General features: G+C 35.6%; 1 protein-coding gene across 2 annotated transcripts in view; it reads right to left on the bottom strand.

The window, feature by feature from the left end:
• efna5b (ephrin-A5b) overlaps positions 1-13,361 on the bottom strand; it is a 92,939-nt gene extending 79,578 nt beyond the window's left edge. For both annotated transcript variants that reach the window (XM_065248095.2, XM_065248097.2), the window contains exon 1: positions 12,746-13,361. In XM_065248095.2, the coding sequence (XP_065104167.1) occupies positions 12,746-12,870 (125 nt within the window). In that variant the 5' untranslated portion in view covers positions 12,871-13,361. The remainder of the gene's footprint in view (positions 1-12,745) is intronic.
• Between the last annotated feature and the right edge of the window lie 463 nt (positions 13,362-13,824).

The following is a 13,824-nucleotide window of genomic DNA, read 5'->3' as shown; positions in this document are numbered from 1 at the left end:
TATTTTAAAAACTTCAAAGAAACAATGGAAAGAAATTTTGCAATCTTTCAGCTAAAGTACACAATACTGTACACGGTTTGTTTTATAGAATTAAGACTAAAACAACATCATGTGAAGCATTTACAGCAAATTGACTTTTAACAAGTTTGAACCATACTGGGTGGAAACTTGCATTGCTGTATTTTATTATTGTTATTATAAGATGTACTGTATATTGTGATATGACAAATGTGAAATGAATTCTACACTGCATCTCTTATAAGCTTACAGATTTACATTTGTGATTTCTCTCTGCTGTTCGTGTACATGGCAAAGGCATCCGATATAGTTTTCCTTTTGGAAAATAATGCTCTGCGTGTTTTGCGATGTGACTATTACAGATGTGTACTGCAATGTCAATGCTAAAACAATATTTTGCAACCCTACCGTTTAAAGGTCAAACATGTATAAACATTTATAATCCAGTGATGTCAAGAAATAAACCCCAGTGTCTATTTGATTGAAAGCAGAAGGGAAACAATTTAGTAAACAATCACTATCCATATTAAAAAGAACAAAATAATAAGCAATAAAAACGTTTTTAATTGATATATAAATAATTTAATAATAAACAAATAAAAAAATAAAAAAATAATAAATAAAGCCTACAATTAAAAATAAATGGAACAATAGAATCTATTTTCACATTACTAAAAATAAAGAGTTGACGCACAGAACAGAATTAAAAAGATTTCATTTATATAATATTCTAGAAAATTGCCAACAATAAATATTATGGTAAATATATAGTTAATAAAATATAGTGGAGTGTGGACTTTTTATATCATATATATTTATATAATATAATAAAATATATTATATAAAATATTATATAAAAAATATAAAAATTTGATTTTGATTATTAATTTTGAAAAAATTACCATCATTTATATTTAAACTAACTCAAAAAATAAAGTATCTTTATGTTTTAAACCATGCTGACGGTATCCAAGTTATGACGATGCAAACACAACTCTAAATAAACCTATCAAAATGAAATTGACAAAATCTTATAGAAAGCAAATATTGACTTCATAAAACATCTTATATATTATATGAATGTTCAGGCTATAATGAGGTGAATGACTGATTTAGGTATAGCAAAAACTCAAGAATGTAATAATGTGTGTGTGTGTTATATCAGCAGGAAAGATTAGATGTTTGTCTATAAATCCAACACAATCAAGAAATCAATTAACACCCAGCAATAACTGCCTGCATCTGCTTGAATCCAACACAACACAACACAACAAACAACTACAAAAACACTTCTCATATAGGGCTGGGCGATAATTCGATAACGATAATTTTACCGATATAAACTTTTTCGATAAAACGATAAGGACCGTTCGATAAGTGATCGATAATGTTTACGCACTATGCGTAATGTTGCGCGAGCACTTCCGGATGCGGCACGCGCTCTTGGTTTACAATCACAGTGACAGTCAGACTTGAAGGAGTGGAAGATGAGGCAAGTTATTCATTTATTAGTAGAGACCTATGATTTTCGCGATGCGGATAACGCGGACGGAATCACGGAATCCAAATGCGCGGAAACATTTTCTTGTGTGTAATGTTGGACGCGCAAACAGGGTTCGTCAAACACAGCAGACACAGGTGCGTGCAGTATACTTCACTTTCATTCAGCGTCCGCCTTGCGCACGCACACGTCCGCCCAGCTTTAAAAGTATATTTACAGGACATTCACAAATTCAGGAAACTGAGGAAAAGCAGCAGATCCACCACTGCAGTGAATATAGTGTTTGGGTATGTGCGCTCCCACAGCAAAGTGACACCCTTGACATCCATTTATCAGCGTGTATAGCTCGTATATGTATAACACACCCGTGATCACTGAACTAAGTTTTCTTTCTTGTTTAAGTGAACATAAACAGATGTTACTCAGTATATTGAAACTTAAAGCAGTCTGTCTTGGGTCTTAAAGGGACAGTAGTCTGCTGCTTTTGTGTCAGAAATGTGTTGATTTCATAACAAATAGATTTACATTTAATACAGATGCATTAAAACAAGATTTTAGTTTTTGTATTTGTCATGTTCTGAATAAAAAGTAGTTTAAAACCATTATTAACTGTCTGGTTTTTACAATTTTCATTCAGGAGCAAAAATCTGCCTTTAAATTTGACAGGAGTAAAGATTTGTTATTTATCATGATAATTATCGATATCGACTGATATGGAAAACATTTTCTCGATAATTTTTTGAGTCATATCGCCCAGCCCTATTCTCATATATTTCATATTTTAAGAAATATTGTGACATTGTTTTGTAGATGGCACTCTGTGGCCATTAAAAACTTTGTGTGGACTCATCGCATATAAAGGTGCACTCGCTGAGAAAGCTCATAAATTCTCTTTATATGTTTCCTGGACACGCAGCAACTAATGCGTCTATCAGCGGCTTTACGGCCGCATTGTAGCAGCTCATACATGCCATAAAAGCGCTGTAAAGTCTGTTTCAGATTGAGTGCTTTCACCACATCACTAATTGCTCATACAGCAGGACACGTTTATGAGTGTATTAGCTCATCTCTTCATGGAAATATTTATGCTTCTCTTAAGAAACAATGCATTGATCGCTTGACGATTTCCAATGGGAGGAAGATGTCAGTTATTGGAAAAAAGTTTGCACCGACATCTTTGGTCACCTGACTTTTTGGCATAATAAACAAAAAAAACAGAAAGTGATGTGTCTATTAGGAATACAGATGATATAATAAAATTACAAGATATTATATAAAATTATTATCTGTAAATACATGCAAAAATAAAAAAATGAATATATATATTTAAAATATATTGTATAAAAATCAGCAATTCAGATAACTGAATTTAAAGCACACAGAGAAGACGGTCCGGATGTAATCCAGCATCTTCCAGTTAATGTAATGTGTGCCGGTCAGTGATTTACTTCTCAGGTGTCGTGTTCATCTGAAGATTAAGAATTTCCCACAAGCATCTTTGTGCCCGTTGTGTTTGGTTGCTACTTAAGCCCACATGTTAGTAACTCAATCCCATCATTCATTGTTCAGAAACACAAAGCTCAAGGTCTTTGTTTCTCTCAGGCGACTGAGGTGTAAACCAAACTAAACCTGAGGTCATAAGTGCATGACAGGTAAATGTGTGTCAAACAAAACATGCACTAGACTTAATTAGAGACTGATAGTTAATGACATGGTTTAGGGTTTCACTTTCAACACACTTTCAATGACTTAAATATTCTTCTTTAATGTCAGTCTGATCCTCTCATTATTCTCTTATTTGTTTTTAAAGAACATAACATCAACAGTTATTAGAGACAGAAAAACTATTTACATAAATAATTGTTTTATTCCCAATAATGCACAACTGTATAATTAATAGTAGGGCTTTCAAAAGATTAATTGCATACAAAACAAAAGTTTGTGTTTGCATAATATATGTGTGTGTATTGTGTGTAATTATTTTGTATACTGTATATAAATATACAGACATGCATTTATTTAAGAAACATTTGTGCATATGTATTTATTTAGATTTTTATATATTTTATATTATCTATATATAAATAAAAAATATATACAAAAATAAATAAATAAAAAATTATGTATACATGTAGGGGGGGATTTATATTTATATATATTTATTAATAATTACACACAAGTATATTATGCAAACACAAACTTATTTTGTATGCGATTAATGGCAATTTATCCTTTGATAGCCCTAATTAGTATCTATACATATTCATTCTTGAATGCAAATTTTACATAATCACATTGCAATTATTTTATGTTTTGACCTACTATGTCTGGCCACAAAACAAAATACGTTTAGTTTTTTCTTTTGTTTTTAATGCACTACAGTAAATAAGATTGTCTGAAACAAAAAGTTACAATTAATGCCAGCCGTTTTTCACTATTAAACACATTGTTCTCTGCAGTCATCAGCAGACTGTTAATCCTCAGAGTCGATATTCTGTCTGAGCTCAATGTCAGCAGTGGTTACGCCTGATGTATCCGGACCACCGACCCCCCTCGTCTGAGATTGTGTCTGACCCCTGCACGCAATCTTTCTGCCCCGACACCCTTCGCCTTTGCCCCCTTCATTCCCTGCCACCAGCCCCGGCGCTGAGCTACTGCATGAACTTTCCCTTTAAATTACTTCTGCTATTCTAACTTTTCCACTTCTGAGCAGCATCAATTATGCACTAGAATAACACAGGCCCCGACCGGCGATATGACATAAAGGCCGATTATAGGCGTGAATAATTCAGGCACTTTCGTGCGATGTGGCTCTTAGTAGTGATAGGATGAAGTTCACTGAATCTGTGTGGATCTCGTGCACAACGCTCCTGTTGTTTAAAGATAAGAGAAAACTCTTGAGAGCATCACTGTAGATTACTGAACATATGAGGACATCAACACTTTATCAGGAATGATACCACACTTTGACTTTTCTGGATAAAATATTTCTGGTTTGTTGCAAAAAACAGGACAAAAAAATCTGAATCTTAACTGAATCTTCACCATGCGAGTGTCAAATCAGACTTTAATGATTAAGGATGTGATTGTTAACCAAAATGGCATCTTTTAACAAACCGTCTAATGCATGCTAGTTGATGTTAAATCTGTCTACTATATGATTTGTGGGTAGAAACGCATGCACAAAAACACAAAAGTTGCATTTTAATCCTCAGATTTTGCGATCACCTTTGCAGCATCAACATGGCCGCCTTGACCTGATTTTTTCAGGATTGCGTGCGAAGGTTTGCTAGCACAGCTTGACTGTGAGATCACAAACAGATCTTAATATTTTATACACCCTCCAACCCCACCCGACACCATCAGGCTCTGCTGCACTGTCTGCACCAATCAAACGCCAGCAAATCTTTCCCTCCCATTGGCTGATTAAAGCTTAAAAAAAAACACAATTCTGTCTTTCTGCAGGTTGAGCTACGCAATCAGTTCAAAAGAAAAAATGAAACAATGAAAGCTATGTAAACACACAACATCTGCAACATTATAAATATGTAAATCAAAAAGATACACAATTACACAAGCACATGTACAATAAAATCTGTTATAACTTTTATCAGTCAGTCAAAAAAATCAATTAACCTGCCTAATTATTATTATTATTATTTTATTTTCTTGCTGAGTTGCACAGGGTTTTAACTTTAAAAATAACTTTAAAAAAATGGCTTTACAAATCTAATAAAATACTATTTAATCATGTAAACATTTACAATTGTTTTAAATGCATGTGTTCAGGACTAAAAACTATTTTTGTACACTAAAATTTATTACTCAAATACAACTCACAAAACTAGATAAAAATGTATATATTTTCTGTTTTTGTGTTTTTTACCACATTAAATAAATTAAATAAATTCAACAATAATTATGTAAATAAATTTTGATTGTTATCAAAATGAAATCTCAAGAATTTAAATGCTCTATTGTGGATCTTTCAGACTTCGATATCGGGCTTAAAACAGGCGTGTATTTCACATCAGCTCCTCTTGAGCATTAATGGACTGCCAGTCACCTGCAACAGCCGAAACATTTGTCCTAAATCAAAACCTCCAGACCCCAAAAGCCCTGAGCCTATTACAGAAAATTTAAAGGGCCAGTAATCCATGATTAGTCCAAAGAGAGAGAGGCGAGAAGTCCCCCCAGATGGCCTCTTCTACACGGACCGGACCATTGAGCACTGACAGGCGGGAAAAACCTTGCAAAGAGATCGGGAGCCAAACAGACCCCGATATATAAACAAATAAGAAATGTCGCTTTTAAAACATCTGCGATGAGAACTGCTCATTTATATTTTAAGGAAAGACATTTATAAAAGGAATGTTAAAAGTTCTCAGCCACAACGTGAAGGCCGATATTTCTAAGTTGTGTTTGTCCAGACTTCTAAAGACACTCCAGGGTTCCTCTTAAGCATTATTTATCTCATTAGGTCTTAAACACTGATTAATATGAATGCTGAATGTGAGCGGGAAGGTTTCTAAGGAAGAGAGGAAGAAGGATTATAGAGGAAGGGTTTTTGTGTCAGTAGACAATGAGCTGATGGCTTTTAAAGCCTTTTAGTGACTCTCTGCTATTAACTCATGAATGAGAGGATGAAAGTCACTGGATCCCAGAAACCCTAAACAAACACAACACGGCTTGAACATCAACAAAACCGATCAGCTTAACTGCAAAAACTACCAGCACTAACGAAACAAAATTTACTTTATCACACACTTCAATCCAAGAAAGTTCTTTTATAAACCATTTCCAGTTTAAAGTTTAGAAACTAAATCTTTATGGGTCAGGGTTTAGTTAAATCCAGGACTAACCCTTAGTTATGTTTGGACATTCACAGACATAACTTACAAAAAACAATACTGGTGTGCATCTTGAGACAAAACAATGGCACAGATATATGTTAAGATGTCTCAATAAAAGATATTTTAAATTAAGGCAGCACAAACATGCATTTTAGTCTGGGACGGAATAAACCCTGTCCAGGAAACCACCCCTATGTCTATTATGAATATTTTGCTCATTTTATAAATCACGTGATTGTAATCATATTGGAAATAATAAATGGAAGTCTGTGAATCATGCACATTTAATTCAAATAAAAAAAAAATAAAAAAAGACAAATGTGCATTTGTGAAAAAAACTACAGTCTCACGGGTTTTCATGATATAGTCACATCATTTTTTTATTCTTTTTTCGTGATATTATCACAAATTTCCGCGTTTTTTCGTGATCATATAGACGGTTTCATTGGACGCACGTGATACACGTTGGTTCCAAACTTTACTTCCGGTTTCGTTTTTTTTAATGGTCTGACTAGTTGCTAAACTGATCTCTTGAACAAATGCCTTGTCGAAAATAACAAATGTTTTGGTTTCCTAGGTAATCTATGTGTTGTTTTTTTTTTGCTTGTTATATAAATAAACTACGTTTAAAGTACTTTGTGGTTATTTATTATTAGCGGAGTTTACCGGAAGTTACGTGCGGACCGCGACATCCGCTTGTTTATGTTGTTACTGCTGAAACCGTATATAACAAATTCCTGTTTTCGTGTGATTATCACGTATTGGTTACTACTGCTTTTTCCTATTTTTAAACCTTTGTCGCTTCGGTTTAGGGTTAGATTTGGTGCTTGCATTAGAATGTCACTTTATATATTGGTTTATAGTATTTTTTCTGATTTATTTTTTTATAAGTCGCCTGGCGTTAGGGTTAGAGTTGGGTGTGGGTAGGGATGTCATTTTATGTAAATCTACCCCTAAACCGAAGCGACAATGGTAAGAAAATAGGACAAAACAGTTGAGTAACCAATACGTGATAATCACACAAAAACAGGAATTCGTTATACGATCACGAAAAAATGCAGAAATTCGTGATAATATCATGAAAATAGAATGAAAAACATTACGTGACTACATAACTAAATTTCGTGAGACTGGGCTGGAAAAAAAAACATTTACTAGCCTTCAAGTTAAAAGTTTTGTAAGGAAGTGATTTAGTCAAACGCATCCAAACTCTTGATGGCATTCAGCCATCTTTACACTAAACAGAAGTGCTGTTACTGTATCCCAGTTAAAACAACAACCCAACACGACCCCCCGCCCCACCTCAACCCAGAAGACTACACCTCAAGAAGGACAAAGCTCAGTTCTGGGGTTAATCCCATCGGCTTAGGGCCTGTCACAGACTCTGAGCTCTAAAATGTCACCTACATTGTTCAGTGTCTAAAGAAAGCCCCGCAGAACTGACCAGACACATGCGTGTGAGAAACCCGCTCGGCATGGGAGAAACCAATGCCAAGAGAACAGCACCTCCTCTTCTGTGTGCCCTCCTCACCAGTCTCTGCTCTCCATTGTAACACTGAGAGTAATACAAGCAGGACCATGAACCCTTTACACCCCCCCACCCTCAAGATCTCCTGTTCACCCGCTCACTAAATACATGCATACTTTCGACCCGGGCCAGGGAGAGAGAAACAATAGTGGCCTTTCACAGTGACCGAGAGAGAAAGAAGCAGCCGCTCAATATTTACAGCGGCCCGTTCCTTCTCCTCACAGGCAACGGGCGGTCCGGAGGGCCGAGAGCCCACTTTCGGTTTGCTTGTTTGTGCTTGAGGTATCAGTGATGCTTATATGAAAAATAATGAAAAGAGATCGACTAGAGAAGTGCAAAATCTCACAGGAGGAGACTTTATGACTTCACAACGTTGCAGTCTGTACGTGGTGAATACTTGTGCAATATTTGTGCTGTACTTCTGAAATCTATAATGATTCCTCCCAAATCTTCATGCTAGTAAATTTTACTAAACCCGTTTCAATTTTCTGGAGAATTTTCCAGCAGCTGGAGGCGATGTACTGTAGAGGTGTGAAAGAGCCGCGTGGATGTCAGGTCACATTTAAAAAATAATGAATCAAACGTTGCTTAAATCAAAAATATGAATTTGTATTAAAACAAATTATTTATCTAAAATATTTTATTATTAAAGACAAACTATACTTAGTAGTAACTTAACCACTGCCGCATCATTGTAAAAATATATTTAAAAGTTTTTGCAAATTAGTTGGATGACAGATTCACTGTTAACCCGGATATTGTCTTTACTTAAACAATGAAGTAAACATATTTAATATTTAGATTTTTCTTTGACATATACTTAAAAAAAAATCTTAGATCATTTAACATATAAAATGTTACAGCGAAATGAACTTAAATGCTCAGTATATGTTGTGAGGAATACCCATAATGCCTGAATATTTTGATTTTTTATGCTTGTTCACAGAATAGGAACTGATTCTTATCAGTTCCTATTCTGTGAACAAGCATAAAAAATTTGGATTATACACTGTAAACCCGGACAAGTTCAATTTACTTAAAATTGGAGGAAAGTTGTTGCCTTAAAAAAATTAAGTTATGTGAACTAAATAATAATTTTACTTAAGAATTCTAATTCCAGTATAATTCAGCAAGTTCATTAAACTTAACTTTTAGCAAATATTTAGGTGGTAAAGTTCTTGCTGAATTATACTGGAAAATAGAATTCTTAAGTAAAATTTTATTTAGTTCACATAACTTAATTTTTTTTAAGGCAACAACTTTCCTCCAATTTTAAGTAAATTCAACTTGTCCGGGTTTACAGTGTATAATCCAAACCCTGCTTTATAAAGCATTGCATTTTCAAAAAGATTTGAATAGATAACACAGCAGGCAATTTTGCGTTTAGTCCAGATGTTTAGGCTAAAACAGGGCTAAATTTGGACTGTCAGTGAAAATGTAATAGACCTCTAATCATAGCTCAAAAATAAATGAAATAAAATAAATAAATGAAAGCAAAGACTTTGCTAACATGATAGACTATCAGACATCTCAAGAATACAAACAACAATATTTTGGCTAGAAGTGGGTTAGCAGGACTATATCTGGTCTATACAGTAGTTAACCTAGACCATGCAATGATGACTGGATGCTGGGTATTAAAATAACTGGATAAGAGTTTGTCCTAAATGATTAAAATAATCTGCTGATTAATTCTTGCTGCATATAAAATCTGCTCTGGATTTCCATCTACACCTGAAGAAACTCAGATCAGAGCAAAATCTCCCATCCGCTACTGCAGACACACAGTCCATCCTACTGTAAGATTACAAAACATTATCTTTTAACACAGAGATATTGATGAAACACAACACAAGACTCTAACAGCAGCACATCTGTGGATCATCTCGTCTTGGAGGTTTCTCTCTTTATTAAAAAATTCTGGTACAAACGTCCCACTGCTTTGGTGAGACTCTGTTTCCAGTGTGATATCTGCGTCTTTCCTTCTAATAATATTCCCCCTTTGGTTGAATTTACTTCAGTCATGAATTATAATTCATCAGAGCACGTTTGACTTTCTTTGTACCTTCTGAAATCTCCTTACACACACACACACACACACACACACACACACACACACGTCTTTGATCCATTGCGAGAATTAATGTAGACAGAAAAAAGCACAGCACGTTTTACATATCACGGGATAGTTTTAGCATACTAGAAGAGTAAAATAGCCAGCGTCAAAACTAGTCCAGTCAGTCTGAATCTGTTTAAGCGAGAAGAATAAGAGGTTCTGTTGTCATATTTAACTGAAGTAACACCAGATGCATGAGGAACTGGTCGCCATGGACTCTTCTGTGTTATATATTTCTCATGGATAACATATTCAACAATCCCAGAGATCTGACATCAAAGTAATACAATAGCCAGTAAGAGGACACAGAGGACGGTGAATACAGGTTGTGGAAAGTTGGCGGCAGAAATGTTACATTCCATTCGATTGAAAAACGGTGAGAACTGCTCTCTTAAAATTTAATTTAACCCAATAAAATAGCTGAAGAAAGATATTTATAGCATGTTTATTTTAAGATTGTCTTCCTTTGGCCCATTTTTTTTTTTCAATTCTATCTAAGGTGTTCACATAAAAGATTGTCATTATTTTAAGTGCATATTAAACATGGTTGTATTGTCGAGGAAGTTTGGTTGTAAATACAATCACAGACATCCCATACATAAACACAACGGTACGATGAATAGGAACACATTTCTCATCGGTTCATCATGGAACATTTTCACGAGCAACTATCGTGTTACAGCTGAATATTTGTGGGGTTTCCGCTTGGAGACTGCGTGACCCCTGTGCCCGGGATCTCCAACATACGACCCACACAGTCAGAAGGAAGATCCTGAAATAACTAATTGTATTCATTCATTTTCTCTGCTCAGCATGGCACTAAGACATAAAGAAAGCCACAGCTAAAGGGGAAGGAACTCTTCAGCATGCCAAACACTGCAGATTTCTCATTACGGCCCTTTAGAAGAGCCAAAGGTGCGGTGGGAATGAAGGGGAAATTAAGCAATTAACAACCAGACTGGAAGAGAGGAGCGGACATACAGACAGATCCTGACACTTTACCTCATTCATACATTTGTGAGTCTCCTACAATATGGTCAGAACTCATCTGAGAGAGACCTGAAAAAGTACTGAATTTATATTTTTATTTGTCCTTGTTTATTAATACGAGGAACTCACAAGACAGACGAATCAATTTCACTAAAGTGAACTTCATGGTCTATGTGTTAATATCAATAATCTCTCATTTTTCAAAATGATTACTACAAATCAAGATGAGTAAGCAGACACAAAATATTTCTTACTATCAATCTTTCTTCTTTCTCAAAGCAAACTCAGGAAAAAACCATGAAAACCATTGGAGCAGGCCGGAGCTCGAGGTAATACAGTGGAAATGATCTGTGCTGCTGGATATTACACTGTTAATAAAAGACAACTTACTCTTTTTATATTTAAACCACAGTCAGCTGGTTTAATATAAACATGTCCAAATGAAAGTGTGTATATAGGCTATCTGATTAAAGCTGACTTTGCATTTTTGTTTAAAGCGAGTGTCACATAAATAAATTGCTTTCTAAACACAAAAGAGACTAAAGGCACGTTCATGGATTTATTCAGTGCAGGTTTATATACAACATCAACTTTAAACTCAACAGAGAAGAATTAAAGTTGCAGATAAATTTCAAATTAAGAGTTTGTTAAGAGAAAAAATAACAGGTTTTGTCTTTCACTTCAGAACTGACTTTAGACAAGAAGTACTGTATCGTTCACAACGCATAAACAAAATATAAGAAATAAGTTTGTACGTAAATGACATTAAAATCCTAACCCACACCACTCTGTATATCTCTCTTAAATATTTTATTATAACTTTGGATTTTGCAAATGTATTTTCTTCATTATTTCTGTTCATTGTTCTGTGTGACACAGGCCGCGCGCATTTGACCCTTCATTGTTCAACCCTTTAAAATCAGAAGAATCATCTTTACGTTGTCATAATGTCTGAATAAAAACACTTATATTTTTTAAAAATGTTAATATATAGATTATAAATGTTAATACATGGTTTCATTGTCTATCCAAGGCTTTAGTTACGTTGATTAATTTATAGTTTGTCTGTCGGAAAATGTTTTCAGATCATTTTAGAACTGTGTGGCGACTTTCATGAGTGAAAATGTAAACATTTATCTTAATAATTTTATTGGGGAAAATCGCCACAGCTTAAGACAGGATTTTAACTCAGAAATGAAACAGAAAACCAAATGAATGAATCAGCTGTAATAACGTTTAACCCAAATATAAACTCGTGCGTTCAGCAGCGCGATGACCCGAAACCACAAACTTTTAATACCTCAGTTTTACCCGCGATGAGTGTTATAAATAAAGTCTTCATTAAACATTCGTGCTGTTTATTTGAATCATGATGGTGTTTGATCTCTTACTGACACTTTTATGAACAGATAAACATAAATAAACTGGATTAAATATCATTCTTTATATGACGCACTATATATAAATAATAATTAAGAGAAGTGTCAATTCGCGCGCACTTTAGCAACACTATAAACGGGAAACAGGTTAGCTCCTAAAATGTGTCGTTTTATCACTGCAGTCCAACATCTTACTGCTTTATTATATTTCAATATCTCACAACTGTTCTGCTTTATTAACTATATTCATTTTTTGTTGTTTTTTTAAAACACTTGTTGTTAAACGCAAAGTGAAACTATAGTGCAGTGCTTTCTCCGCACAACAGCCGTGCACATAAAGCCGCAGGTCCACTCACTCACCTCGGGTTGGTTCGGTTCCAGTAGACCGCGTATCGATCAGCCATCACCTTCGAGCTGGGCTCTTGACTAAACACACACATCCACAGAATGACACCCACGAACACCATCATTTCTATCTGCAGCATGTCTACAGTACAGTTGGTTATTCCTGTTTCTTCACTGGACTTTCATTCACATCTGCGCTCACAGCTGATCTCACTGGAGTCTCCAAACGTCTCTCTCCGCACTACGCTCAATAAATGTGAACTGCGCAGCCGGAGACACAGAAAACACCACACACAGAGTCCGGGTTTATGTTTTCATTCTAACACACATGCGTGATGAACGCATGCTCTCCACTGACACTTTAAGATAACAGATATAACAGCCGTGCGCGCCCGCAGCTCTTATTGTAACACAACCAGAAATCAATATCAGTCCACGAATGTGTCCGTCAGAGATGTTTGCAGAAGTTTCCAGTAAAAGCCGAAGCAGCAGAGTCTGGTGTCAGTCCCTTCAGATAAACACAGAGCCAGAGAAACACCCGCGTCACGCTCCGTCATTCTAGCGCACGAGAGATGAAGGAGAGCCGCTCATCGTGGGCTTTCGGTTTGTGTGTGGATGTGAACCTAACGGATGTCGGTGCGAATGTGTGTTCGGTTACAGCAGGGCGCAGAAACACTTGATTGGCCAAACTACAGATGGGCGGGACACAAGAAAATAAAACTCCTCCTCTAACCCTTCGGGCTCTTCATACATGCAACCGATAGACGGTTTGAATCCTGCGCTATCTGCTTATCTAAAACTGTGAAATCAAATATTTCACGTAGATATATTGGATATTATTTGCGTTTTGTCGGACCCAAACATCTCAGTTATCCTTACAAACAAACGTGCAATGGGAGGGAGGTCATTAATCATCCCGCTGTTTATAAATGACTTGCGTATACCCAAAGCGCAAAACATTTACTCGCAGTATTAAATATTGAATGTGCGCGCAGTGATGCACTTGTTGCGCGGGGGAGGGGGGTATTGGGGGGTCGTGGGCTCTCTAGCGACAAACGCCCCACTGTGGATGCAGCCCTTATCTGTCCCTGAAG

Source organism: Paramisgurnus dabryanus, chromosome 11 (assembly GCF_030506205.2).
Source record: "Paramisgurnus dabryanus chromosome 11, PD_genome_1.1, whole genome shotgun sequence".
Classification (NCBI taxonomy): Eukaryota; Metazoa; Chordata; class Actinopteri; order Cypriniformes; family Cobitidae; genus Paramisgurnus; species Paramisgurnus dabryanus.
This window is presented reverse-complemented; position numbering and strand designations above follow the sequence as displayed.